This window comes from Oncorhynchus mykiss, chromosome 5 (assembly GCF_013265735.2).
Source record: "Oncorhynchus mykiss isolate Arlee chromosome 5, USDA_OmykA_1.1, whole genome shotgun sequence".
Classification (NCBI taxonomy): domain Eukaryota; kingdom Metazoa; phylum Chordata; class Actinopteri; order Salmoniformes; family Salmonidae; genus Oncorhynchus; species Oncorhynchus mykiss.
In genome coordinates, this window is record NC_048569.1 from 22,217,885 (window position 1) to 22,241,877 (window position 23,993).

A 23,993-nucleotide genomic window follows, 5' to 3' on the forward strand; every position below is an offset into this window, starting at 1 on the left:
CCTTGTTTTTATTACATAACTTACCCTGGTTAGTTACCCTGCTCTGCTACTATCAGCCATTTAGCATGTCTCCCGGAGTATCCACACACGGCACTCGGGTGACCTGAATCGGGTCCTCCCTCACCCTCTCCAGGCTCACACACACACCCTCCTGACCTCCCTCAAACCTGCTGCAGACAGACAGACGCTGGAATGTTAAAGCTGAATGGTGTTAATCCGTCCAGAGACAATGAGGACTTTAGCACCTCCGGGTGGTGTGTGTGTTCTGATACAGAGACCAGGACCGTGAGTGTGTATGTAACGGAGTGTGTGTTCGGTATCTGAGGATATCCCTGAAGACCAGGACTCACCCCCTGTCACTGACACAGCCAGTCAGCCCAGAAACAACCGCAGGCCCTAGGGCCAATGCTCATGTCGATTTGAAAGCATTGTATAGCTGTTCCAAATCTAATCCCTGCCTCTTCCCTCTCTATCTCCCTCTCTCCTCTCTTTCTCTCTCTAGTCCAATAAGGTCCCAGTGGTGCAGCATAGTCACCTGTCCCCCTTTTCCCCACTCCTGTCCTACAGTCCAGACCCCTTCCCTCCACGGACACCCCCTCCTCACCTCTCAGCTGACACGGGTATGAAAGTTCCTCTCCTCTCTCATCCCTCTTTCTGCTTTTGTCTGGAATACTCAGTATTAATGTTAAAACCTAGGTGATTCACATTTTACGTTTGATATCTGTCAGATGACACTTGTTGCTATATAACAACAGATATATATGTTGCTCTCCCCTCTCCAGGTCTTCCCCCCACCCCCCACCCAGCAGAGCTCTCTCCTTACTACCCTCTCTCTCCTGGAGGCATGGAACACATGACACACCCGCTGAGCTGGCTGTGAGTCACACACACGCCCATTCAAACTCTCATGATGAATACAATAATGGTTTAGTTTATTTTGCCAACAATTTTTAGCACAACATATGCTATTACAAAAGTGTCGCTGTTTCCCCTCCCTCGTTTTCTGTCTCCAGGCAGGGCCAGTCCATGTACGGTATTCCAGTGGGGGGGTTTAGACCATCCTACCCTGCAGCTCTCGCCTTGAACTCTTCCATGTCCAGGTACAGCTCACCTAATCACTCACACACATCCACGTATCACTCCTCTGGAGACTACATACTGTGATGACTGGACTTCTGTAAAGATTGCAAACATGTCATTTAATTGTTATTTATGTTTGTGGTATGGTGTGTGTTTGACAGCTTTGTGTCCAGTCGTTTCTCACCCCACATGGTCCCGCCTCCCCAGACGTCAGTCCCCCACCCTGCTATCGTTTCCACGGCGATCAAACAAGAACCGAGAGACAGCAACCAGCACGGGTACGCACACACACAGCTCTTTAAACCACACACCTTTCTCACACCCCCGTTGCTGACTCCGTAACTCTGTGCTGTGGTGTGTGTAGGAGGTGTGCTGTGTCTATGGGGGACAGAGAGGAGGAGAAGAAGCCTCACGTGAAGAAGCCTCTAAATGCCTTTATGCTGTACATGAAGGAGCAGAGACCCAAGGTGGTGGCTGAGTGCACCCTGAAGGAGAGCGCTGCCATCAACCAGATTCTGGGACGCAGAGTGAGTGGCAGTGTGTGTGTATGCGTGCTCACACACAGTCATTGTTTGTACGATGTGTGCGTTCGTAGTGAACGTTGTGGTCAATGACCTATGCTCCAGAAGGGAGTGTGTGTGTTAACCCTGTGTGTCTGTGCGTCTGTCTACAGTGGCACACTCTGTCTCGTGAGGAGCAGTCTAAGTACTATGATATGGCCCGCAAGGAGAGACAGCTACACTCCCAACTCTACCCTGGATGGTCAGCTAGAGACAACTACGTAAGTAGTAATTATTTAGTAGTGATTTGATTGGTTGCTGTGTGGTGGTGGTGGAGGACGTGATGTGATTGTATGTGTGCAGGGGAAGAGGAAGAAAAGGAAGAGAGATGGCAGGCCAGAGACTGCTCCAGAGGGACAGATGACACACCGCCAGTCAGCTGCTCCAGAGGGTAAGAACCACCTAATACATTCAAGATCAGAGCAATATGAAGACGTGAGAAGTGACCTACTCTGTTCTACTTAATGACATAACTGGGAAGTAACAGCAAGACTGATCAGTGTGTTTTTATTTTGTCTCTAGAGCACTTCTCCGCGCAGCTCAAGAAGTCGTGTGTGTCGTATGGAACTCAGGAGAGACCCAGTGTGTCTCACACACACCTGACACACACACACCTGTCCCAGGCTAGTCCCGCCTCCTCTCTGGACTCTCCAGCCACGCCCACCACTGCTCTGGCCTCCCCTGCTGCTCCCGCACCTACACACACCGAACACACACACTCACACTCCGAGCACACACATCCTGAGCAGGTCCAGCCCCTCTCCCTCACCACCAAACCCCCTCGTCTGCAGTCACTCAGGGACACACACAGTCAGGCTTACACCCACATCCAGTCTCACACACATTCACATGTATTAACTCACACACACCTCCCTCTGCCCCCTACCCCCAATACCTCTTCATCCCCCTACTCTCATCCCCCATTTTCTCTCCACATGAGCTCATCCAGCAAACAGACTCCACCACTTCTGTCTCGACCAATCCCCTTTGCCTCTGGCTTAGCTCCTCCCACCTCTATCCACCAATCAACAATGAGCTCCCATCATGCCATGCTCCAGTCCCAGCCACTCTCCCTCGTCACTAGAAATAATAGTTAAAACCCAAAGACGCTAACCACAGATCTATGATCAGATTCCTCTAAGGCCAGCCGTAATCGTAAGCATTACACTACCCCTAACCACAGATACCTCTAAACCCTGTCTAATCATGGGTGGGATGAAAAAATATATGACCCCCTATCAGTGTGTAGGAGAGTCCACTCTACTATGTGGGCAGGGGTGAACAACTCCTTGAGGGCTACATGATGCTCCAGCCTAGCAACACACACAATTGAAATAGTGTTTGAATAGAGGTTTAAATGAAGATCATTATTAATTGATTAGCAGAATCATGTTAGTGATTGGGGGGGGAAAGCCTGCAACACCCCCTGTTTGTTGCCTTAGGATTAGGGTCAATTTCTTCCTACTTTTTTAATTGCTTTTTTTTGTCTGTAAATAAACTTTTTTTTTAAACCTTTTATAGATATTAGACCGGGTTTTATATTAGTATGGAAAGGAAACAATTATTGGTCAATATTTGACCACACCTCTTAACTTGTCTTCATGTAACTACATTTTTTTGTCAAATGGTATTGCAACGTCTTACCTTTTTTTGTATTCATTTGTCCAATTTGCTACTTGTATAAAATACAAAAAAGGAAAGGTACATTTTTAAAGAAAAATAGATCAAAGTACGTTTCAGTCTTTGTGGTAGTAATGTGTTTTCTGTTTTCCCTCCCTCCCCTATTCTTTTATAACCCCCCGTATGACTTGAGTCTTGATAATAAACATCTACTTATTTCTGAAACGTCTCTGTTCCTGCGTTGTCTTTGCCTTTGGTAGCACAGTCTTTCTAATAAACACACTGCATCTTCAATGGATCTCATCATCGAAGGTAGGTGTTTCCTATGAACCTCAACGTTTGACCAGCACAAATAAAATGTGCGTGCTTAGTCCCCTCCTGTTCACCCATGACTGAGTGGCCAAGCACGATTCCAACACCAAGTTTGCTGCCGATAACGGTGGTAGGCCTGATCACCGACAACGATGAGAGCCTATAGGGAGGAGGTCAGAGACACCAGGATAACAATCTCTCAATGTGAGCAAGACAAAGGAGATGATCGTGGACTATAGGAAAAGGATGGCCAAACACACCCCTATTCATATCGACGGGGCTGTAGTGGAGCGGCTTGAGAGTTTCAAGTTCCTTGGTGTCAAAATCAAATCAAATGTATTTATATATCCCTTCGTAAATCAGCTGATATCTCAAAGTGCTGTACAGAAACCCAGCCTAAAACCCCAAACAGCAAGCAATGCAGGTGTAGAAGCACGGTGGCTAGGAAAAACTCCCTAGAATGGCCAAAACCTAGGAAGAAACCTAGAGAGGAACCAGGCTATGTGGGGTGGCCAGTCCTCTTCTGGCTGTGCCGGGTGGAGATTATAACAGAACATGTCCAAGATGTTCAAATGTTCATAAATGACCAGCATGGTCCAATAATAATAAGGCAGAACAGTTGAAACTGGAGCAGCAGCACGGCCAGGTGGACTGGGGACAGCAAGGAGTCATGTCAGGTAGTCCTGAGGCATGGTCCTAGGGCTCAGGTCCTCCGAGAGCGAGAAAGAGAGAATTAGAGAGAGCACACTTAAATTCACACAGGACACCTAATAGGACAGGAGAAGTACTCCAGATATAACAAACTGACCCTAGCCCCCCTGACACATAAACTACTGCAGCATAAATACTGGAGGCTGAGACAGGAGGGGTCAGGAGACACTGTGGCCCCATCCGAGGACACCCCCGGACAGGGCCAAACAGGAAGGATATAACCCCACCCACTTTGCCAAAGCACAGCCCCCACACCACTAGAGGGATATCTTCAACCACCAACTTACCATCCTGAGACAAGGCTGAGTATATCCCACAAAGATCTCTGCCACGGCACAACCCGTGGGGGGGGGGGGGGGCGTCAACCCAGACAGGGTGACCGATGTCCACATCACCAACAAACTATCTTGATCCAAATACACCAAGACAGTCGTGAAGAGGGCACGACAGCACAATTTCCCCCTCAGGAGACTGAAAAGATTTGGCATGGGTCCCCAGATCCTTAAGTTCCACAGCTGTACCATTGAGAGCATCCTGACCGGGTTCATCACTGCCTGGTAAGGCGCTGCAGAGGGTAGTGTGTACAGCCCAATACATCCCTGGCTCCAAGCTTCCTGACATCCAGGACCTATATACTAGGCGTTGTCAGAGGAAGACCCCAAAAATTGTCAGACTCCAGTCACCCAAGTAATGCTGTTCTCTCTGCTACCGCATGGCAAGCGGTACCGGAGTGCCAAGTCTAGGTCCCAAAAGGGTCCTTAACAGCTTCTACCCCAAATCAATAAGACTGCTGAACAATTAATCAAATGGACACCCAGACTATTTACATTGACACCTCCGCCCCTTTGTTTTTACACTGCTGCTACTCACTGTTTATTTTATATGCATAGTCACTTTACCGCTACCTAAATGTACAAATGACTTCGACTAACCTGTACCCCCCACATTGACTTGGTACCGGTACCCCCTGTATATAGCCTCGTTATTGTTATTTTGCTATTTATTTTGTAAAAGTTTTTTTACTTTAGTTTATTTAGTAAATATTTTCTTAACCAACATTGCAGTTCAAGAAATGAAGGGCTTGTAAGGTCTACACCATTTGTTTTTGGCGCATGTGACAAGTAACATTTGATTTGGATTTGAGATGTAGATATGATCTGTTCAAGAACAAGTTTCCTCAACTCAACCTTTATTACTACAATAAAGTGCACAGTCACTGATCTAATCGTCTTACAATCGGAGCAAGGCTGAACTTGGGTATTTGGAACGCAGACGTCGTGTGTGTGTGTCTGTACCAGCCCAGGGTAAACTCAGAGCAGGTAGTCTAGGGGTTAAGAGCAAGTAACTGAACTTACCTGGTTCGAATCCCTGACCAGGTAAAAAAAAATATGTGCCCTTGAGCAAGGCACTTAACCCTAACTGCTCCTGTAAGTCCTGGATAAGAGCGTCGGCTCATTGGCTAAAATGTAAATGCATAGGTGTATAGTATCAGTTGCTCTACTAAATTTAATCAGCTGGTTGAAGGAACTCCCAGGTTAATGATTAAACATGTAACTCTTATGGTCATGACCTCAGAGTTCCTCAGCAGAGAGTCCGTCTTACTGTAAATGAGTCTTGAGAGCGGAAAGTGATAGTGCTGAGAAGTACATTTGTATCAGTAATGAATCAGATGTGTGTGGTAGGTGTTTATGAGGTGGTTTATCAGTGTGCTTTGTTTGCCGTAGGTAATTATGTGCCAGAGTGTATCAGGTGACAGGCGTTCATGTTATGTGTTCTTCTTTCCCTGTCTTGTCTGTCTGAGGAAAGGCCTATAGTCCTTCTCACAGCTCAGTATGTGGGTTCAAAGAGTAAGGACGCATTCCAGCAATCTTTTTACTTTCCCTGTTGGAAAAACAATATCCCACCTATACAGTAATATACACACACTTAAGGGTTACACAAGTTCAAACTCAGTCATCCATTCAAGGAGTTAGTCTGATGGACTCCCCCATGCTTGCGGGAACAATAGTTGAGAAATAGAGAACCCCACTTGTGCCATGTCATGAGGATACCTGGGCCACTTATTGAGATGTTCCTTTTAAGTAAATGAGGTGAGAAGGAGACTGTAGTGTGACTTTAATCTTTTAGTCTACCTGGACTGGTGTTCCTCCTTCTACAGCAGAGGTACTCAAATCTGAGCCTGCTGGTGCACTGGTTTGGCGTAACGCTGTGTCTTCTTCAACTTACTCTCCGTCTCACTGTACCAGTCAGAGCGCTACAACTTAGGAATACAGTCATGTCTTGTCTCAGTTAAAATACTAAAAACACCTTGAACATTAGATTTATCAAATCAATGAATGAAAAAAAGATATTGTCACACACAAAGTCGTTTTTTAACACACTCAACATTGAGCATGCGTGTTCAACTTACATTTAATGGTTTAAAATAAAAGCATAGAAGCAGAAGCTTAGCCTTAGGTTGCCATTTGAATTAAAGAAACAGACTCAAATAACATAGTATACCATTCATTATCTAGAATATTTTAACATGCATGTCTATAAAGGAAGACGCCATAATCATCTACTCTGTGGTGAAACCACCAACACCTCCAGATCTGTTCCTTTATCCACATATCTGATCTTTACAATGTTCTGTTTCTATTATGCACACGAACATGTACACAAGTAACAGAGTGGAAATTCTGTCCCAACCTTTGCACAAACTCACAACCCTCTGGCTAACAACACATTGAAAGTCATCCGTACTAATGTAGCTGACAGAGCAAGTCTACCCTGTCAATCTGTGAGCGACAAGTGTCTTTAGTTCTCACAAAGACTTCGGGTTTAGCTTATAGATGGTTTGCGAGGTCTGTTGTACTCTGGGTTGACCAATGTCGTTGCAGAAAGCCCATTGGCCCCGCCCTCCTTCTCGGGCTCGGCGAATGGGAATACCTCTCTGGTCAGTCGCGATACAAAGCAAGGCATTTCCTTCTTCCCCCCCAGCAGACGACCTTTGGCCTGGAAGCCAAAGGCTACACGATGGGAGAGGCGTGTCAGTAGGCGTGTCAGCTCCAAGGCTCTGCCCCCTTCCTCCTCCAATAGGATGCAGAGTGTCTGGAGGAAGACAGCCCCCAGAGGGTGCATGAAGGCCCCGTAACCTGGCGTGGTGGCGTACATCACCGCTGTATCCATGGGGATGGACAGGTACTGAGACAGAGTGTCCTCAATGACATCACTTCCTGCTGAATCCGTCTCCACTGTCACCCCATCATCCAGCTCAACCCCACGACACGCCTAGGGAGAGAGAAAGATGATTACTAATGATGATTGTCACATCACTGACTGATTTTTTGTTGTGGATGTGGTGATTGATGATAATGGTACTGACCTGGATAAAGAACAGTTTGGTCTTTCCCTCCATGTGTGAATTGTTGAAGCAGGAGAAGATGTGGGACAGTCTAACCGGCCTTCCGTCTGCCCCGAACACACAGCCCTCCTCCCCGTGAGATGACAGCACTGCCAGGAAACACTCCTTCACCGGCCGCTCGCTCTCTGCAATCAATCAATGCATCAATCAATCAATCAATTAATGAAATGTTATTAATTTATAAATGTTTTGTCAGAAAGTGCTTTACTGGCCTAGACCCACTAAGAGCTAACAGCAGCACAGTGGCAAGGAAACAGTCCCTAAAAGGAAGAAACCTTTAGAAGAACGAGACTATTGGTCGGCCCATCCCTCTCTGGCTGTACTGGTTAGAAGAAGAAACATTAATCTAACATTATCTCCCTGTTGGGTCATGTGATGATGGTGGAATGCGATTCCTCAGAACAGTTTGCTTTAGTGAAAGATTAGCTTATCCATCTGTCATCCTGTCTGCAGGTCACAGCACGGTGTGTGCATATGTCCGCAGGTGTTTGCACAGTACTTATTAAACAGGTGTGTATAGGACTGTGTCATCCTTTATTACTAGGACATTCTGTCTCGTGAGTGTGCGTGTGTGTTTGTGTGTGTCATCATTTCATTCTGTCTGCACGCCATAGATACAGTATTTCAAATCTCCTATGATTACTACTGTAAGTAACTGTAAATAACAATGAATGGCAAATAATCTTTCCTCTGCCTCAGGTTAAAGACAGGTTAAAGAAGGATTTTTAAGCCTTGAGACAATTGAGACATGGATTGTGTGTGTGCCATTCAGAGGGTGAATGGGCAAGACAAGAGATACGATCTGTTAGGAAGGTGTTGTTAATGGTTTGTTTTGTACACTCTGTTTATGTGTGTGTATACACTGAGTGTACCAAACATTAAGAACACCTTCCTAATATTGCGGTGTGCTCCCCCTTTTGCCCTCAGAATAGCATCAATTCGTCGGGGAATGGACTCCACAGGGACGCTGGCCCATGTAGACTCCAATTCTTCCCACAGTTTGGTCAAGGTGGGGTCTGGCACCTACAACCATACCCTGTTCAAAAGCACGTAAATCTTTTATCTTGACATTTCACCGTCTGAATGGTACATACAGTGCCTTGCGAAAGTATTCGGCCCCCTTGAACTTTGCGACCTTTTGCCACATTTCAGGCTTCAAACATAAAGATATAAAACTGTATTTTTTTGTGAAGAATCAACAACAAGTGGGACACAATCATGAAGTGGAACGACATTTATTGGATATTTCAAACTTTTTTAACAAATCAAAAACTGAAAAATTGGGTGTGCAAAATTATTCAGCCCCCTTAAGTTAATACTTTGTAGCGCCACCTTTTGCTGCGATTACAGCTGTAAGTCGCTTGGGGTATGTCTCTATCAGTTTTGCACAACGAGAGACTGACATTTTTTCCCATTCCTCCTTGCAAAACAGCTCGAGCTCAGTGAGGTTGGATGGAGAGCATTTGTGAACAGCAGTTTTCAGTTCTTTCCACAGATTCTCGATTGGATTCAGGTCTGGACTTTGACTTGGCCATTCTAACACCTGGATATGTTTATCATTGAACCATTCCATTGTAGATTTTGCTTTATGTTTTGGATCATTCTCTTGTTGGAAGACAAATCTCCGTCCCAGTCTCAGGTCTTTTGCTGACTCCATCAGGTTTTCTTCCAGAATGGTCCTGTATTTGGCTCCATCCATCTTCCCATCAATTTTAACCATCTTCCCTGTCCCTGCTGAAGAAAAGCAGGCCCAAACCATGATGCTGCCACCACCATGTTTGACAGTGGGGATGGTGTGTTCAGCTGTGTTGCTTTTACGCCAAACATAACGTTTTGCATTGTTGCCAAAAAGTTCAATTTTGGTTTCATCTGACCAGAGCACCTTCTTCCACATGTTTGGTGTGTCTCCCAGGTGGCTTGTGGCAAACTTTAAACGACACTTTTTATGGATATCTTTAAGAAATGGCTTTCTTCTTGCCAGATTTGTGCAATATACGACTGATTGTTGTCCTATGGACAGTCTCCCACCTCAGCTGTAGATCTCTGCAGTTCATCCAGAGTGATCATGGGCCTCTTGGCTGCATCTCTGATCAGTCTTCTCTGTGTATGAGCTGAAAGTTTAGAGGGACGGCCAGGTCTTGGTAGATTTGCAGTGGTCTGATACTCCTTCCATTTCAATATTATCGCTTGCACAGTGCTCCTTGGGATGTTTAAAGCTTGGGAAATATTTTTGTATCCAAATCCGGCTTTAAACTTCTTCACAACAGTATCTCGGACCTGCCTGGTGTGTTCCTTGTTCTTCATGATGCTCTCTGCGCTTTTAACGGACCTCTGAGACTATCACAGTGCAGGTTCATCTACAATGATTGAAGTTGATTTAACTAGGGACATCAATAAGGGATCATAGCTTTCACCTGGATTCACCTGATCAGTCTATGTCATGGAAAGAGCAGGTGTCCTTAATGTTTTGTACACTCAGTGTAGGTTTTCAATTGTTTTGTATTCAGGGCTGCAGTGGACTCTGTGACCGTCCCCTAATTGCTAACATTACGTAATAACGCTGATATGTTTGATAAAATGGATAAAACCAGGATATAAAGTATTTGTTACTGTTTTAGAGCTGATGTAGAGCAGGGGTGTGTGTGTATAAGGTATGTGCGTGTCTGTGTGTGTTACCTGTCTTGAAGAGTGTGTACATCTCATGAGAGGTGAGGTCAGTGTGTATGTCCACTCTGTATCCTAGTCTGGTCAGGGTACGGTGGAGTCTTTTGGCGTCTTTCTCTGCCCCTGGTCTCCTGCACAGTGGTACACCGTGGTCAAAGTTCGACACTGCGACCAGGACAGCGCGGTTACACTCCTCATCGCCAGCCTTTGTCCGTCTCCACAGTGGCATTTCCAAAAATATAGAGACCATTGGTCCAGTTGGTCGCTGCAGTCTGGTTCCTCTCAAGGTTTCTACCAATCCCTTTGGAGTCTCAACCTATCCCTTGCTTCTGTCGTCTCTGCTTGCTCTCTGGGGGTTTAGGTCGGATTCAATGTCTCTGACAAATGTACTAGTATATTGTGCACAAAGTCCAATGTGATAGAAAGAGTGTAGATCAGAGTGCCGAATTGAGTGACTTCTCTCTTGGGGTAAGGTTCAACAGGTAAGAGCCACCTGAATACACCACCAGCAGGTAAATATCCACCTGAATACACCACCAGCAGGTAAATATCCACCTGAATACACCACCAGCACGTATACATCCACCTAAGCTGTGTCTCAGCTTCTTTAGAATGTCAGTGTAAAGTCTGTGTGTTTATGAGTCAGGTTCAGGTGTGTATGTATTTATACTGCAGCTGAACACTGTTCCAACTTGCAGACAGATGGGCTACCGCCAATAGCCCTGCCCTTTACACTAACACACCTGGAAGGCCAGAAGTGGAATATCAGGATCACATCCTGTTGCGTCACAGTATTACCTAACTCTGCTCTTTCTGTTTTTCCCTCATTTCCTCCTACATTCATCTACTATGTTCTTTCTGTCTGCTGGGAAAGCCATCTCAGTGAAACCCGTGTAAGCTCATCTCTGGACTTAACCATATTTCACAACCTATACTATAGCAATGGATAACCACCTCATCTCATTTGTAAAGGGCTTGCTGGGCAGACTGTCATCAATAGCTTCACTTTCACAAAGACTCAAAGTCACATTGTATAAATAGGAGTAAGTGGTTCTGAATAATCACATTACTCAGGGATTGCCAATTTCAGACAATTTAACCAGCTATATTCACCTACATAACCAGAAAGAACTGACTACTGGAATGTTTTGCTTTTTAGTTGTTGTTAGGGATGGTCGTGAGTACACGAGGAATCAATTCAAGGTTTGTATTTGATTAATAATAATCAAATGCAAGAACTTAAAATGTTCACTGAACAAAAATGTAAGCTCAACATGTAAAGTCTTGGTCCCATGTTTCATGAGCTGAAATAAAATATCCCAGAAAGCTTATTTCTCTCAAATTTTGTACACAATTTTTTTACATCCCTATTAGTCTATCTATTCCTTTCTTTAATCTTTTGGCAAAAACCAGAGCAATCAATTTGTAATCAACATTGAGAGAAGGGTCTTTATCGGGCTTCGGAATCATTGAAATATGGCCCTGTTTCATAGTGGAGCCCATTTCCAATGCAATCTTGAAACATAAAAAATAGGGTCTTCTATTAACTGTCACGCCCTGATCTGTTTCATCTGTATGTTTCCAAGTCAACCAGCGTTTTCCCGTTCTCCTGCTTTTTGCTATTCTCCTTTTTCTAGTCCTCCGGTTTTGACATTTGTCTTTTTCTGGACTTTGTACCTGCCTGCCTGACCATTCTGCCTGCCTGACCATTCTGCCTGCCTGACCATTCTGCCTGCCTGACCATTCTGTCTGCCTTGACCATGAGCCTTTTCTGTCACTCTGTACCTCCTAGACTCTGATCTGGTTTTGACCTTTTTGCCTGTCCATGACCATTCTCTTGCCTACCCCTTTGGATTAATAAACATTGTAAGACTCCAACCATCTGCCTCCCGTGTCTGCATCTGGGTGTCGCCTTGTGCCTTGATAGTAACTCCCAAAACTGTCTATAGAATTCAACTGACAGGCCGCCAGGGCCAGGTGGTTTCCCTTTTTTCATTGAATTCAGAGCCTCTAATTTCTTCAGTTGACACAGGTGAATCGCAAACTGATTGGAAATCATCCTCAATTACAGAGACATAATTCTGAATGTGGTAAATGTAGCTTTCACAACCATCTTCCTGAAATTGTGAGTTGTTTGAGTTTTAGTGACCTAAAGAGAAATTGATGTTCAATTGTGTCAAAGGCTTTATATAATTGACAAATGTTGATATTGTAATGGGATCTTTGCATAACACATTAAATTTGAGTGCAGTTATAGATTTTATTTTGTAGCTTATTTTTTCAAGTGCAAAAAAGTAACTAGTGTTTCTTTTCCACTCTTCAATCCATTTTGCTCTTGATCTGACAAAGGCCCCCTTCCCCAGAGCCGTGTAGAACGGTTCTAATTCTAGTTGTAAAGATTTAAATACAGACTTCTTGAGATAATTATCTTTCTTTAGAAAACTGTCAAGCTTGCTCATCAACTCTTTTACTCTAAGGTTCTTTAACTTCACTAGGGTAGGGGGCAGCATTCAGAATTTTGGATGAAAAGCGCGCCCAAATTAAACTGCCTGCTACTAATTGCTAACATTACGTAATAACGCTGATATGTTTGATAAAATGGATAAAACCAGGATATAAAGTATTTGTTACTGTTTTAGAGCTGATGTAGAGCAGGGGTGTGTGTGTATAAGGTATGTGCGTGTCTGTGTGTGTTACCTGTCTTGAAGAGTGTGTACATCTCATGAGAGGTGAGGTCAGTGTGTATGTCCACTCTGTATCCTAGTCTGGTCAGGGTACGGTGGAGTCTTTTGGCGTCTTTCTCTGCCCCTGGTCTCCTGCACAGTGGTACACCGTGGTCAAAGTTCGACACTGCGACCAGGACAGCGCGGTTACACTCCTCATCGCCAGCCTTTGTCCGTCTCCACAGTGGCATTTCCAAAAATATAGAGACCATTGGTCCAGTTGGTCGCTGCAGTCTGGTTCCTCTCAAGGTTTCTACCAATCCCTTTGGAGTCTCAACCTATCCCTTGCTTCTGTCGTCTCTGCTTGCTCTCTGGGGGTTTAGGTCGGATTCAATGTCTCTGACAAATGTACTAGTATATTGTGCACAAAGTCCAATGTGATAGAAAGAGTGTAGATCAGAGTGCCGAATTGAGTGACTTCTCTCTTGGGGTAAGGTTCAACAGGTAAGAGCCACCTGAATACACCACCAGCAGGTAAATATCCACCTGAATACACCACCAGCAGGTAAATATCCACCTGAATACACCACCAGCACGTATACATCCACCTAAGCTGTGTCTCAGCTTCTTTAGAATGTCAGTGTAAAGTCTGTGTGTTTATGAGTCAGGTTCAGGTGTGTATGTATTTATACTGCAGCTGAACACTGTTCCAACTTGCAGACAGATGGGCTACCGCCAATAGCCCTGCCCTTTACACTAACACACCTGGAAGGCCAGAAGTGGAATATCAGGATCACATCCTGTTGCGTCACAGTATTACCTAACTCTGCTCTTTCTGTTTTTCCCTCATTTCCTCCTACATTCATCTACTATGTTCTTTCTGTCTGCTGGGAAAGCCATCTCAGTGAAACCCGTGTAAGCTCATCTCTGGACTTAACCATATTTCACAACCTATACTATAGCAATGGATAACCACCTCATCTCATTTGTAAAGGGCTTGCTGGGCAGACTGTCATCAATAGCTTCACTTTCACAAAGACTCAAAGTCACATTGTATAAATAGGAGTAAGTGGTTCTGAATAATCACATTACTCAGGGATTGCCAATTTCAGACAATTTAACCAGCTATATTCACCTACATAACCAGAAAGAACTGACTACTGGAATGTTTTGCTTTTTAGTTGTTGTTAGGGATGGTCGTGAGTACACGAGGAATCAATTCAAGGTTTGTATTTGATTAATAATAATCAAATGCAAGAACTTAAAATGTTCACTGAACAAAAATGTAAGCTCAACATGTAAAGTCTTGGTCCCATGTTTCATGAGCTGAAATAAAATATCCCAGAAAGCTTATTTCTCTCAAATTTTGTACACAATTTTTTTACATCCCTATTAGTCTATCTATTCCTTTCTTTAATCTTTTGGCAAAAACCAGAGCAATCAATTTGTAATCAACATTGAGAGAAGGGTCTTTATCGGGCTTCGGAATCATTGAAATATGGCCCTGTTTCATAGTGGAGCCCATTTCCAATGCAATCTTGAAACATAAAAAATAGGGTCTTCTATTAACTGTCACGCCCTGATCTGTTTCATCTGTATGTTTCCAAGTCAACCAGCGTTTTCCCGTTCTCCTGCTTTTTGCTATTCTCCTTTTTCTAGTCCTCCGGTTTTGACATTTGTCTTTTTCTGGACTTTGTACCTGCCTGCCTGACCATTCTGCCTGCCTGACCATTCTGCCTGCCTGACCATTCTGCCTGCCTGACCATTCTGTCTGCCTTGACCATGAGCCTTTTCTGTCACTCTGTACCTCCTAGACTCTGATCTGGTTTTGACCTTTTTGCCTGTCCATGACCATTCTCTTGCCTACCCCTTTGGATTAATAAACATTGTAAGACTCCAACCATCTGCCTCCCGTGTCTGCATCTGGGTGTCGCCTTGTGCCTTGATAGTAACTCCCAAAACTGTCTATAGAATTCAACTGACAGGCCGCCAGGGCCAGGTGGTTTCCCTTTTTTCATTGAATTCAGAGCCTCTAATTTCTTCAGTTGACACAGGTGAATCGCAAACTGATTGGAAATCATCCTCAATTACAGAGACATAATTCTGAATGTGGTAAATGTAGCTTTCACAACCATCTTCCTGAAATTGTGAGTTGTTTGAGTTTTAGTGACCTAAAGAGAAATTGATGTTCAATTGTGTCAAAGGCTTTATATAATTGACAAATGTTGATATTGTAATGGGATCTTTGCATAACACATTAAATTTGAGTGCAGTTATAGATTTTATTTTGTAGCTTATTTTTTCAAGTGCAAAAAAGTAACTAGTGTTTCTTTTCCACTCTTCAATCCATTTTGCTCTTGATCTGACAAAGGCCCCCTTCCCCAGAGCCGTGTAGAACGGTTCTAATTCTAGTTGTAAAGATTTAAATACAGACTTCTTGAGATAATTATCTTTCTTTAGAAAACTGTCAAGCTTGCTCATCAACTCTTTTACTCTAAGGTTCTTTAACTTCACTAGGGTAGGGGGCAGCATTCAGAATTTTGGATGAAAAGCGCGCCCAAATTAAACTGCCTGCTACTCAGGCCCAGAAGATAGGATATGCATATAATTAGTAGATTTGGATAGAAACACTCTAAAATTTCAAAAACTGTTAAAATAATGTCTGTGAGTATAACATAACTGATATGGCAGGCGAAAACCAGAGGAAAATCCAACCAGGAAGTACTATTATTTTGAAAGGCTGTTTTTCCATTGAAAGCCTATCCACCATACAGAGACTTAGGACCCAGTTCATGAGCTCTGTGGCTTCCTCTACACGTGACCAGTCTTTAGGCATTGAGGGAGTTACAGCACTTTCAATCAGTGGCCAGTGGAAATTTCCATTCATCAGCCATGTGCCTGATCGGGAACGCGCCTTTCTTGTTTCTCCTTTCCCATTGACGAAGCTTTTGTCTGGTTGAAATATTATTGAATATTTATGACAAAAACAACCGGAGGATTGATTTTAAACATTGTTTGGTATGTTTCTACTAACCTCTATTGTACTTTTTAAAAACCTTTTGTCTGGACTTATCAAACAAAACAAACATTTATTGTCTAACATGGAGACCTGGGAGTGCCACCAGATGAACATCATCAAAGGTAAGTGATTAATTTTAATGCTATTTCTGACTTTTGTGACACTCTCCTTGGCTGGAAAATGGCTGTATGGGTTTCTGTGGCTAGGTGCAGACCTAACATAATCGCAAAGTGTGCTTTCTCCGTAAAGCCTTTTTGAAATCTGACACAGCGGTTGCATTAAGGAGTTTATCTTTATTCGTATGTTTAAGACTTGTATCGTTTATCAATGTTTATGATGAGTATTTCTGTAATTTGATGTGGCTCTCTGCACTTTAACCAGATGTTTGTTTGAGACAATGCATTTCTGACCATAACGCACCAATGTAAACTGAGATGATTTTTGGATATAAATATGAACTTTATCGAAAAAAACATACATTGTGTAACATGAAGTCCTATGAGTGCCATCTGATGAAGATCATCAAAGGTTAGTGATTCATTTTGTCTCTATTTCTGCTTTTTGTGAGTCCTCTCTTTGGCTGGTAAAATGGCTGTATGGTTTTCTGTGACTAGGTGCTGACCTAACATAATCGCATGGTGTGCTTTCGCAGTAAAGCCTTTTTGAAATCTGACACTGTGGTTGGATTTACAAGAACTTTATCTTTAAAATGGTGGATAATACTTGTATGTTTGAGGAATTTTAATTATGGGATTTCTGTTGTTTTGAATTTGGCGCCCTGCAATTGCACTGGCTGTTGCTGAGGTGGGACGCCCACTTGTACCAGAGAGGATACAGTGCCTTGCGAAAGTATTCGGCCCCCTTGAACTTTGTGACCTTTTGCCACATTTCAGGCTTCAAACATAAAGATATAAAACTGTATTTTTTTGTGAAGAATCAACAACAAGTGGGACGCAATCATGAAGTGGAACGACATTTATTGGATATCTCAAACTTTTTTAACAAATCAAAAACTGAAAAATTGGGCGTGCAAAATTATTCAGCCCACTTAAGTTAATCCTTTGTAGCGCCACCTTTTGCTGCGATTACAGCTGTAAGTCGCTTGGGGTATGTCTCTATCAGTTTTGCACATCGAGAGACTGAATTTTTTTCCCATTCCTCCTTGCAAAACAGCTCGAGCTCAGTGAGGTTGGATGGAGAGCATTTGTGAACAGCAGTTTTCAGTTCTTTACACAGATTCTCGATTGGATTCAGGTCTGGACTTTGAATTGGCTATTCTAACACCTGGATTGGTTTATTTTTGAACCATTCCATTGTAGATTTTGCTTTATGTTTTGGATCATTGTCTTGTTGGAAGACCAATCTCCGTCCCAGTCTCAGGTCTTTTGCAGACTCTATCAGGTTTTCTTCCAGAATGGTCCTGTATTTGGCTCCATCCATCTTCCCATCAATTTTAACCATCTTCCCTGTCCCTGCTGAAGAAAAGCAGGCCCAAACCATGATGCTGCCACCACCATGTTTGACAGTGGGGATGGTGTGTTCAAGGTGATGAGCTGTGTTGCTTTTACGCCAAACATAACGCTTTGCATTGTTGCCAAAAAGTTCAATTTTGGTTTCATCTGACCAGAGCACCTTCTTCCACATGTTTGGTGTGTCTCCCAGGTGGCTTGTGGCAAACTTTAAACAACACTTTTTGTGGATATCTTTAAGAAATGGCTTTCTTCTTGCCACTCTTCCATAAAGGCCAGATTTGTGCAATATACGACTGATTGTTGTCCTATGGACAGAGTCTCCCACCTCAGCTGTAGATCTCTGCAGTTCATCCAGAGTGATCGTGGGCCTCTTGGCTGCATCTCTGATCAGTCTTCTCCTTGTATGAGCTGAAAGTTTAGAGGGACGGCCAGGTCTTGGTAGATTTGCAGTGGTCTGATACTCCTTCCATTTCAATATTATCGCTTGCACAGTGCTCCTTGGGATGTTTAAAGCTTGGGAAATATTTTTGTATCCAAATCCGGCTTTAAACTTCTTCACAACAGTATCTCGGACCTGCCTGGTGTGTTCCTTGTTCTTCATGATGCTCTCTGCGCTTTTAACGGACCTCTGAGACTATCACAGTGCAGGTGCATTTATACGGAGACTTGATTACACACAGGTGGATTGTATTTATCATCATTAGTCATTTAGGTCAACATTGGATCATTCAGAGATCCTCACTGAACTTCTGGAGAGAGTTTGCTGCGCTGAAAGTAAAGGGGCTGAATAATTTTGCACGCCCAATTTTTCAGTTTTTGATTTGTTAAAAAAGTTTGAAATATCCAATAAATGTCGTTCCACTTCATGATTGTGTCCCACTTGTTGTTGATTCTTCACAAAAAAATACAGTTTTATATCTTTATGTTTGAAGCCTGAAATGTGGCAAAAGGTTCCAAAGTTCAAGGGGGCCGAATACTTTCGCAAGGCACTGTAAGTGCATCAGCGCTTTGGCACATTTAATGGCTACAACTCTGACTTTATATTTGAAAAATTCCCATCTACTTCCATGACCCAAGTCTTTTCTTGCAAAAATATATTTGGCTAACAATTTGATGTTTCCAAGAGAATAGGATCTTTAAGAAAAGTATTGTTTAATTTCCAATATCCTTGAGTACCTTTTAGATTTTTTAGTAGCTTGTAAATTCAGGGAAATCAAGTGATGATTATAATGAACACGATGGGAAACCGAGAGCTGGTTTCAAGCGCAGGGCACAGAAGGTGTTTATTGTTAAAACTTCTTATGGCATGGGGGCAGTATTTCGACATCTGGATGAGAAGCGTGCCCAAAGTAAAATGCCTGTTACTCAGGCCCAGAAGCAGGATATGCATATTATTGGTAGATTTGGATAGAAAACACTCTAACGTTTCCAAAACTATTAAAATAATGTCTGCGTATAACAGAACTGATATGACAGGCGAAAACCTGAGGAAAATCCATCCAGGAAGTGGGATTTTGTTGATGTGGGTACTTTTCAAATTAATGCCTGTAGAGTTTCTAATGGGTTAGTACCCAGTTAGTACCCAGATACTATTAGGATGTATTCATCTGCATGTTTTGACCGCCTTTGAGCCAGTGGATTACTGAACAAAACGAGCCAACAAAACAGAATTTTTGGGATATAAAGAGGGACTTTATCAAACAAAACAAACATTTATTGTGTAGTTGGGAACTCTTGTGAGTGCAACCATATGAAGATCTTCAAAGGTAAGTGATTAATTCTATCGCTATTTCTGACTTTTGTAATTCCTTTACTTGGTTGTAAAATATTTACATGCTTTTATAAGCGGGGCGCTGTCCTCAGATAATCACATGGTATGCTTTTGCCGTAAAGCCTTTTTGAAATGTGACAAAGCGGCTGGATTAACAAGAAGTTCATCTTTAAGCCGATGTATAACGCTTGTATTTTTGTATGAATGTTTATTATGACAATTTCTGTATTTTGAATTTGGTGGAATGCCTGCGCCAGAGATGGACCACAGGAGGAGGCAGGTAGCTGGGTCCAGGGGCAGGCAGAAGGTCATACACAGGGGGTCCAAAAAGGCAACAGTACAGGCAGGGAAAAGGCTAGTTACGTCATCCGGGAGCTCAGGCAATGGATTGATAACAGGAAATCTGATAGGCTAAAGTACAGACAGGGAATAGGCAAAAGGCAGGCAAAAACTATCATACACAAGAGGGTTAAATTATGGGAAAAACTGAGCTCCGAATAGAAGTGTGTCACAAAACAAACAATACCTCACAATAACAGGGTGCAAAGAACTGAACTAAATAGTGTGTGATAATGACATACAGGTGTGTGAACAGGTGATCAGAATTCAGGTGATTGGGATCTGGAGAGTGAGCTGCTTTCACGGGACCTATGTGTTTGAGAGTGTGAGCTGGAAAGTGAGCTGCGTTCAGGGGATCTACGTGTTTGAGAGCGTGAGTTGGGAGCAGACATTACAATGATCAGAAAAGGGAGCCAACTGATGATCTACATCTATAACAAATTGTAACAGAACGGGGGAAATTAGGAATACTACGTGACATAGTTTTGTTGGTCCAGGTATAACCCTTTGCCTCCGGATTGAAATAATGGCAGGCATCATCAACGGAGAGATCCATGCATAATGAAGTGATGATATTGAAATTTTGAGGGCTTTGACTCGTTCTCGGAGGAAAACGATCAGCAGATTCATCAGGTGTTTCATTAAAATACACTGAAATAATTAGAAAAGCCTCTGAGTATTTGTTGCATAAATCCTGTAATTTTCTGGTAAGTTGGGTAAGAGGGGTCTTATTTGCAGCATGTGAGTTATGTCCATATACATTGCAAATGATGAAAATAGCATTGTCAAGTTCAACAGTTACTATGACCCATCCATCTCCCATCCTGTGAAGTGGATGTGGATTCTAATAATGTCGCCTTTAAACTTGTGAATAAGTGTCAAAACGCCAGCAGAATGGTTTGATCCATGACTGAAGTAGGCCATTTCTCCCCATTGGGATTTCCAAAATGTAAAATAACTTTCACACAAATGAGTTTCCTGAAGAAGGACAACATCTGCGTTTACAATATAAAAATAAGGCTTTCCTTTTTGTAAGATCTCTCAAACCCCTAGCATTCAGACTAACAACATTGAGTGAGTTGAAAATGAACTCCCGCATTAAAAAAAGAAAGAGCACAAACTAGATAACAGAAGTAGTAATGTGAACAATAAAACAACCTTGAGGGGTTTACTCCGATGGAAAACTACGCTCTGCTAAGGTAGAGGTGGTTATCAGTATAACAAACATCTTTTTATCCTTTTTTTAGTTGGCAAGTGTTCATAAGTTGTAGTTTGAACTGTACATTTACTCGTGGCAGTACATTAAATGTACTCGTGGCACTACTCACAGTTCCAGTATGGTTCATGTCAACAGAGTTACCCATTTTGGGATTTTGGGATTGCAGTTTCTTCAGCTCATTCTCCAGGAACGTTATCTTTTCCTTGTTCTCGCTCACAATTTTGTGAAGCTGACTCACAGTCTCTGACAAATTATCGATCTTCTATGATGTTTTGTTGGTAGCCCGCCCTATGATGGACACTTTGGAGAATGTGGAGTGTTGTTTAGTAGACAGGGACTGGATTGCAGAGAAAAGTTCACTTCACTTTTTTCACCGGTGGTTTTTAATTGGAGTCTGAGGTAAAGAGGTTGCAAGGATTTCATCCTGGTCTGTCTTGTTCTTTCTCTTGCTTGAGCTTGCGTCATCGTGTGTATCCATGCGGTTCTGACTCTCCTCGTAGCTAGCTAGCATGCCTGCCGTCTTCTGTGAGGCTTGGATATTCCGTCATCTGTTGTCTTTCTGTTGTGTTCTTCCCATTCAACTTGACAAAAACTAACTCTAAACTTGCCCTATGTCACTAAAACAAGTTATAGTTAGTTTCTTTCAACATTGATAGCCAATATTAGACTGTAAACCACCTAACCCTCAATGTTGCTTTGATAAGCGAGAAAACACTCCCTCTCACAGCGACGCCATCTTGACTCCGCACAGGTTCAGTAATAATAACCCCCTCGTCCTACAAGACGATCGTTGAGTGACGCCATCTGACGTAAGACAATGCCAGATCCCTATACTCCCTGTGCCCAATGATGGTATGTTTATCACCCAGATCCCTATGCTTACTATGCCCAAACATGGTATGTTTATCTTTAAAAAAAAACGTTTTATTTAACCAGGCAAGTCAGTTAAGAACAAATAATTTTTTACAATGACAGAGGGTTAACTGCCTTGTCCAGGGGCAGAATGACAGATTTTTACCTTGTCAGCTCAGGGACTCGATCTAGCAACCTTTCATTTACTGGCCCAACACTCTAACCGCTTGGCTACCTGTCACCCCTTATCACCTAGATGCTTATATTCACTATGCCCAAACATGGTATGTTTATCACCCAGATCTCTATACTCACTATGCCCAAACATGGTATGTTTATCACCCAGATCCCTATACTCACTATGCCCAAACATGGTATGTTTATCACCCATATCTCTATACTCACTATGCCCAAACATGGTATGTTTTTCACCCAGATCCCTATACTTACTATGCCAAAACATGGTATGTTTATAGGATTTATAGGATACTAGTTGAACGTGTCTGGCAAATCAATTCTCTCAAGTGATGTTCAGACTCTAATAAAGAATAGGCAAATATGAATAATAACACTATACTTCTCACTGGCTGTTTCTCAGGTTGTGACAGGAGGCCACAAATGTGGCTGCTAAAACACAGCATTTTGTTCTTTCACTAAATTTTTTATTAGTTGGGATGAGATTTTTTATGTAGCGATTCCATGGTACAGGGTGTATGCGTTGATATATAAAACGACTCAAGATTCAATACTTCTGTCACGCCCTGACCATATAGAGCCTTTTTATTCTCTATTTTGATTAGGTCGGGGTGTGACTAGGGTGGGTATTCTAGGTTGTTTAGTTCTATGTTGGCCTGGTATGGTTCCCAATCAGAGGCAGCTGTTTTTCGTTGTCTCTGATAGGGGATCATATTTAGGCAGCCATTTCCCCACTGTGTTTTGTGGGATCTTATTTTTGTGTTGTTGCCTGTGAGCACTCCAGAACGTCAAGTTTAGTTTATTCTTTGTTGTTTTGTTGTGCGGTTCACTTCAAATAAAAGATGTCGAACTGATTTCCTGCTGTGCTTTGGTCTGAATGTGATTACGACGATTGTGACAGAAGATCCCACCACAACAGGACCAAGCAGCGTGCCCAGGAGGAGAGGGTATCCTGGACTTGGGAGGAGATATTGGATGGGAGGGGATCCTGGACTTGGGAGGAAATCCTGGCAGGACAGGATCGCCTTCCTTGGTGGCAGACGCAAGGAGAGAAGGGAGGACAGTGACGACGCCGGGGTTCGCGGCCACTTAGAAAGCCCAAATAACAGCCCCAAATTTTTTTTGGGGGGGGGCACACGGGTTGGTCGGCGGAGCCGGGGAGTGAGCAAGAGCCTGTGTGTGAGTCGATAAGGAAGGTAATGAGAGATACCGGAGAGAGGTTTTGGCAAGGAGTATTCTGCAGCGCAGGTGCTCTGAAGAGCGCCTTCTCAGCCCGGCACCATCTGTGCCAGCTCCACGCACCAAGTTTCTAGTGCGCCTTCACAGCCCAGTACGTCCTGTGCCAGCTCCCCTCACTCGCCGTGCGAAGTGTGTCATCGTTCCGGTACAATTTGTGCCGGCTCTACGCACCAGCTCTCCAGTGCGCCTCCACAGCCCAGTACGTCCTGTGCTAGCTCCCTGCACTCACTGTGCGGAGGTTGTCATCTGTTCGATACCAGTTGTGCCGGCTCCACGCACCAGGTCTCCAGTACGTCTCCTCAGTCCGGTGCGTCCTGTGCCTGCTCCTCACACTTGCCCTGAAGTGTGTGTCACCAGTCTGGTACCACCTGTGCCGGCTCCACACACTAGACCTCCAGTGCGCCTTCCCAGTCAGGTGCGTCCTGTGCCTGCTCCTCGCACTTGCCCTGAAGTGTGTGTCACCAGTCCGGCGCCACCTGTGCAGGCTCCACGCACCAGGCTTCCAGCGACGGTCCCCAGCCCAGAGCTTCCAGCGTCGGTCCACAGTCCAGAGCTTTCGGCGACGGTCCCCAGTCCGGAACCTCCTACGACGGTCCACAGTCTGGAACCTCCTATGAAGGTCCACGGTCCGGAACCTCCTGTGACGGTCCACGGTCCGGAACCTCCTGTGACGGTCCAGAAAGTCCCGCTCCAAGGCCGGAGCCTTCCTCTGCGCCGGTGCCTAGTCCAGGCACGGCGTCCAGTCCAGCTCCAAGGCAGGAGCCTTCCTCTGCACCGATGTCCAGTCTGGACCCGGTGTCCAGTCCCGCTCCACGGCAGGAGCCTTCCTCGGCACCAAGGTTCAGTCCAGGCACAGTGTTCATCCCGGGTC

The 23,993-nt window shown here is 43.8% G+C and overlaps 2 protein-coding genes across 5 annotated transcripts in view; one reads left to right on the top strand and one right to left on the bottom strand.

Annotated features, from left to right (window-relative positions):
* The window catches only part of LOC110523432 (transcription factor 7-like 1-B), a 31,002-nt gene extending 27,517 nt beyond the window's left edge, over nucleotides 1-3,485 (top strand). For all 3 annotated transcript variants that reach the window (XM_036977053.1, XM_021602112.2, XM_036977054.1), the window contains 8 exons: nucleotides 503-620; nucleotides 783-876; nucleotides 1,014-1,100; nucleotides 1,242-1,358; nucleotides 1,445-1,607; nucleotides 1,754-1,861; nucleotides 1,944-2,031; nucleotides 2,163-3,485. In XM_036977053.1, coding sequence (XP_036832948.1) covers nucleotides 503-620; nucleotides 783-876; nucleotides 1,014-1,100; nucleotides 1,242-1,358; nucleotides 1,445-1,607; nucleotides 1,754-1,861; nucleotides 1,944-2,031; nucleotides 2,163-2,737 — 1,350 coding nt within the window. In that variant the 3' untranslated portion in view covers nucleotides 2,738-3,485. The remainder of the gene's footprint in view (nucleotides 1-502; nucleotides 621-782; nucleotides 877-1,013; nucleotides 1,101-1,241; nucleotides 1,359-1,444; nucleotides 1,608-1,753; nucleotides 1,862-1,943; nucleotides 2,032-2,162) is intronic.
* Nucleotides 3,486-6,648: 3,163 nt separating this feature from the next.
* LOC110516770 (caspase-3-like) lies at nucleotides 6,649-14,037 on the bottom strand. Of its 2 annotated transcripts, none has more exons than XM_036977060.1 (3): nucleotides 13,051-14,037; nucleotides 7,651-7,814; nucleotides 6,649-7,556 (listed from the first exon to the last, which is right to left on the bottom strand). In XM_036977060.1, the coding sequence occupies exons 1-3, from the start codon at nucleotides 13,286-13,288 to the stop codon at nucleotides 7,107-7,109; spliced, it is 852 nt and encodes a 283-aa protein (XP_036832955.1). In that variant the 5' UTR covers nucleotides 13,289-14,037; the 3' UTR covers nucleotides 6,649-7,106. The 2 variants fall into 2 exon arrangements, with proteins under 2 accessions (XP_036832955.1, XP_036832954.1); XM_036977059.1 differs by lacking the exon at nucleotides 13,051-14,037 and adding an exon at nucleotides 10,366-11,332.
* Nucleotides 14,038-23,993: the final 9,956 nt, after the last annotated feature.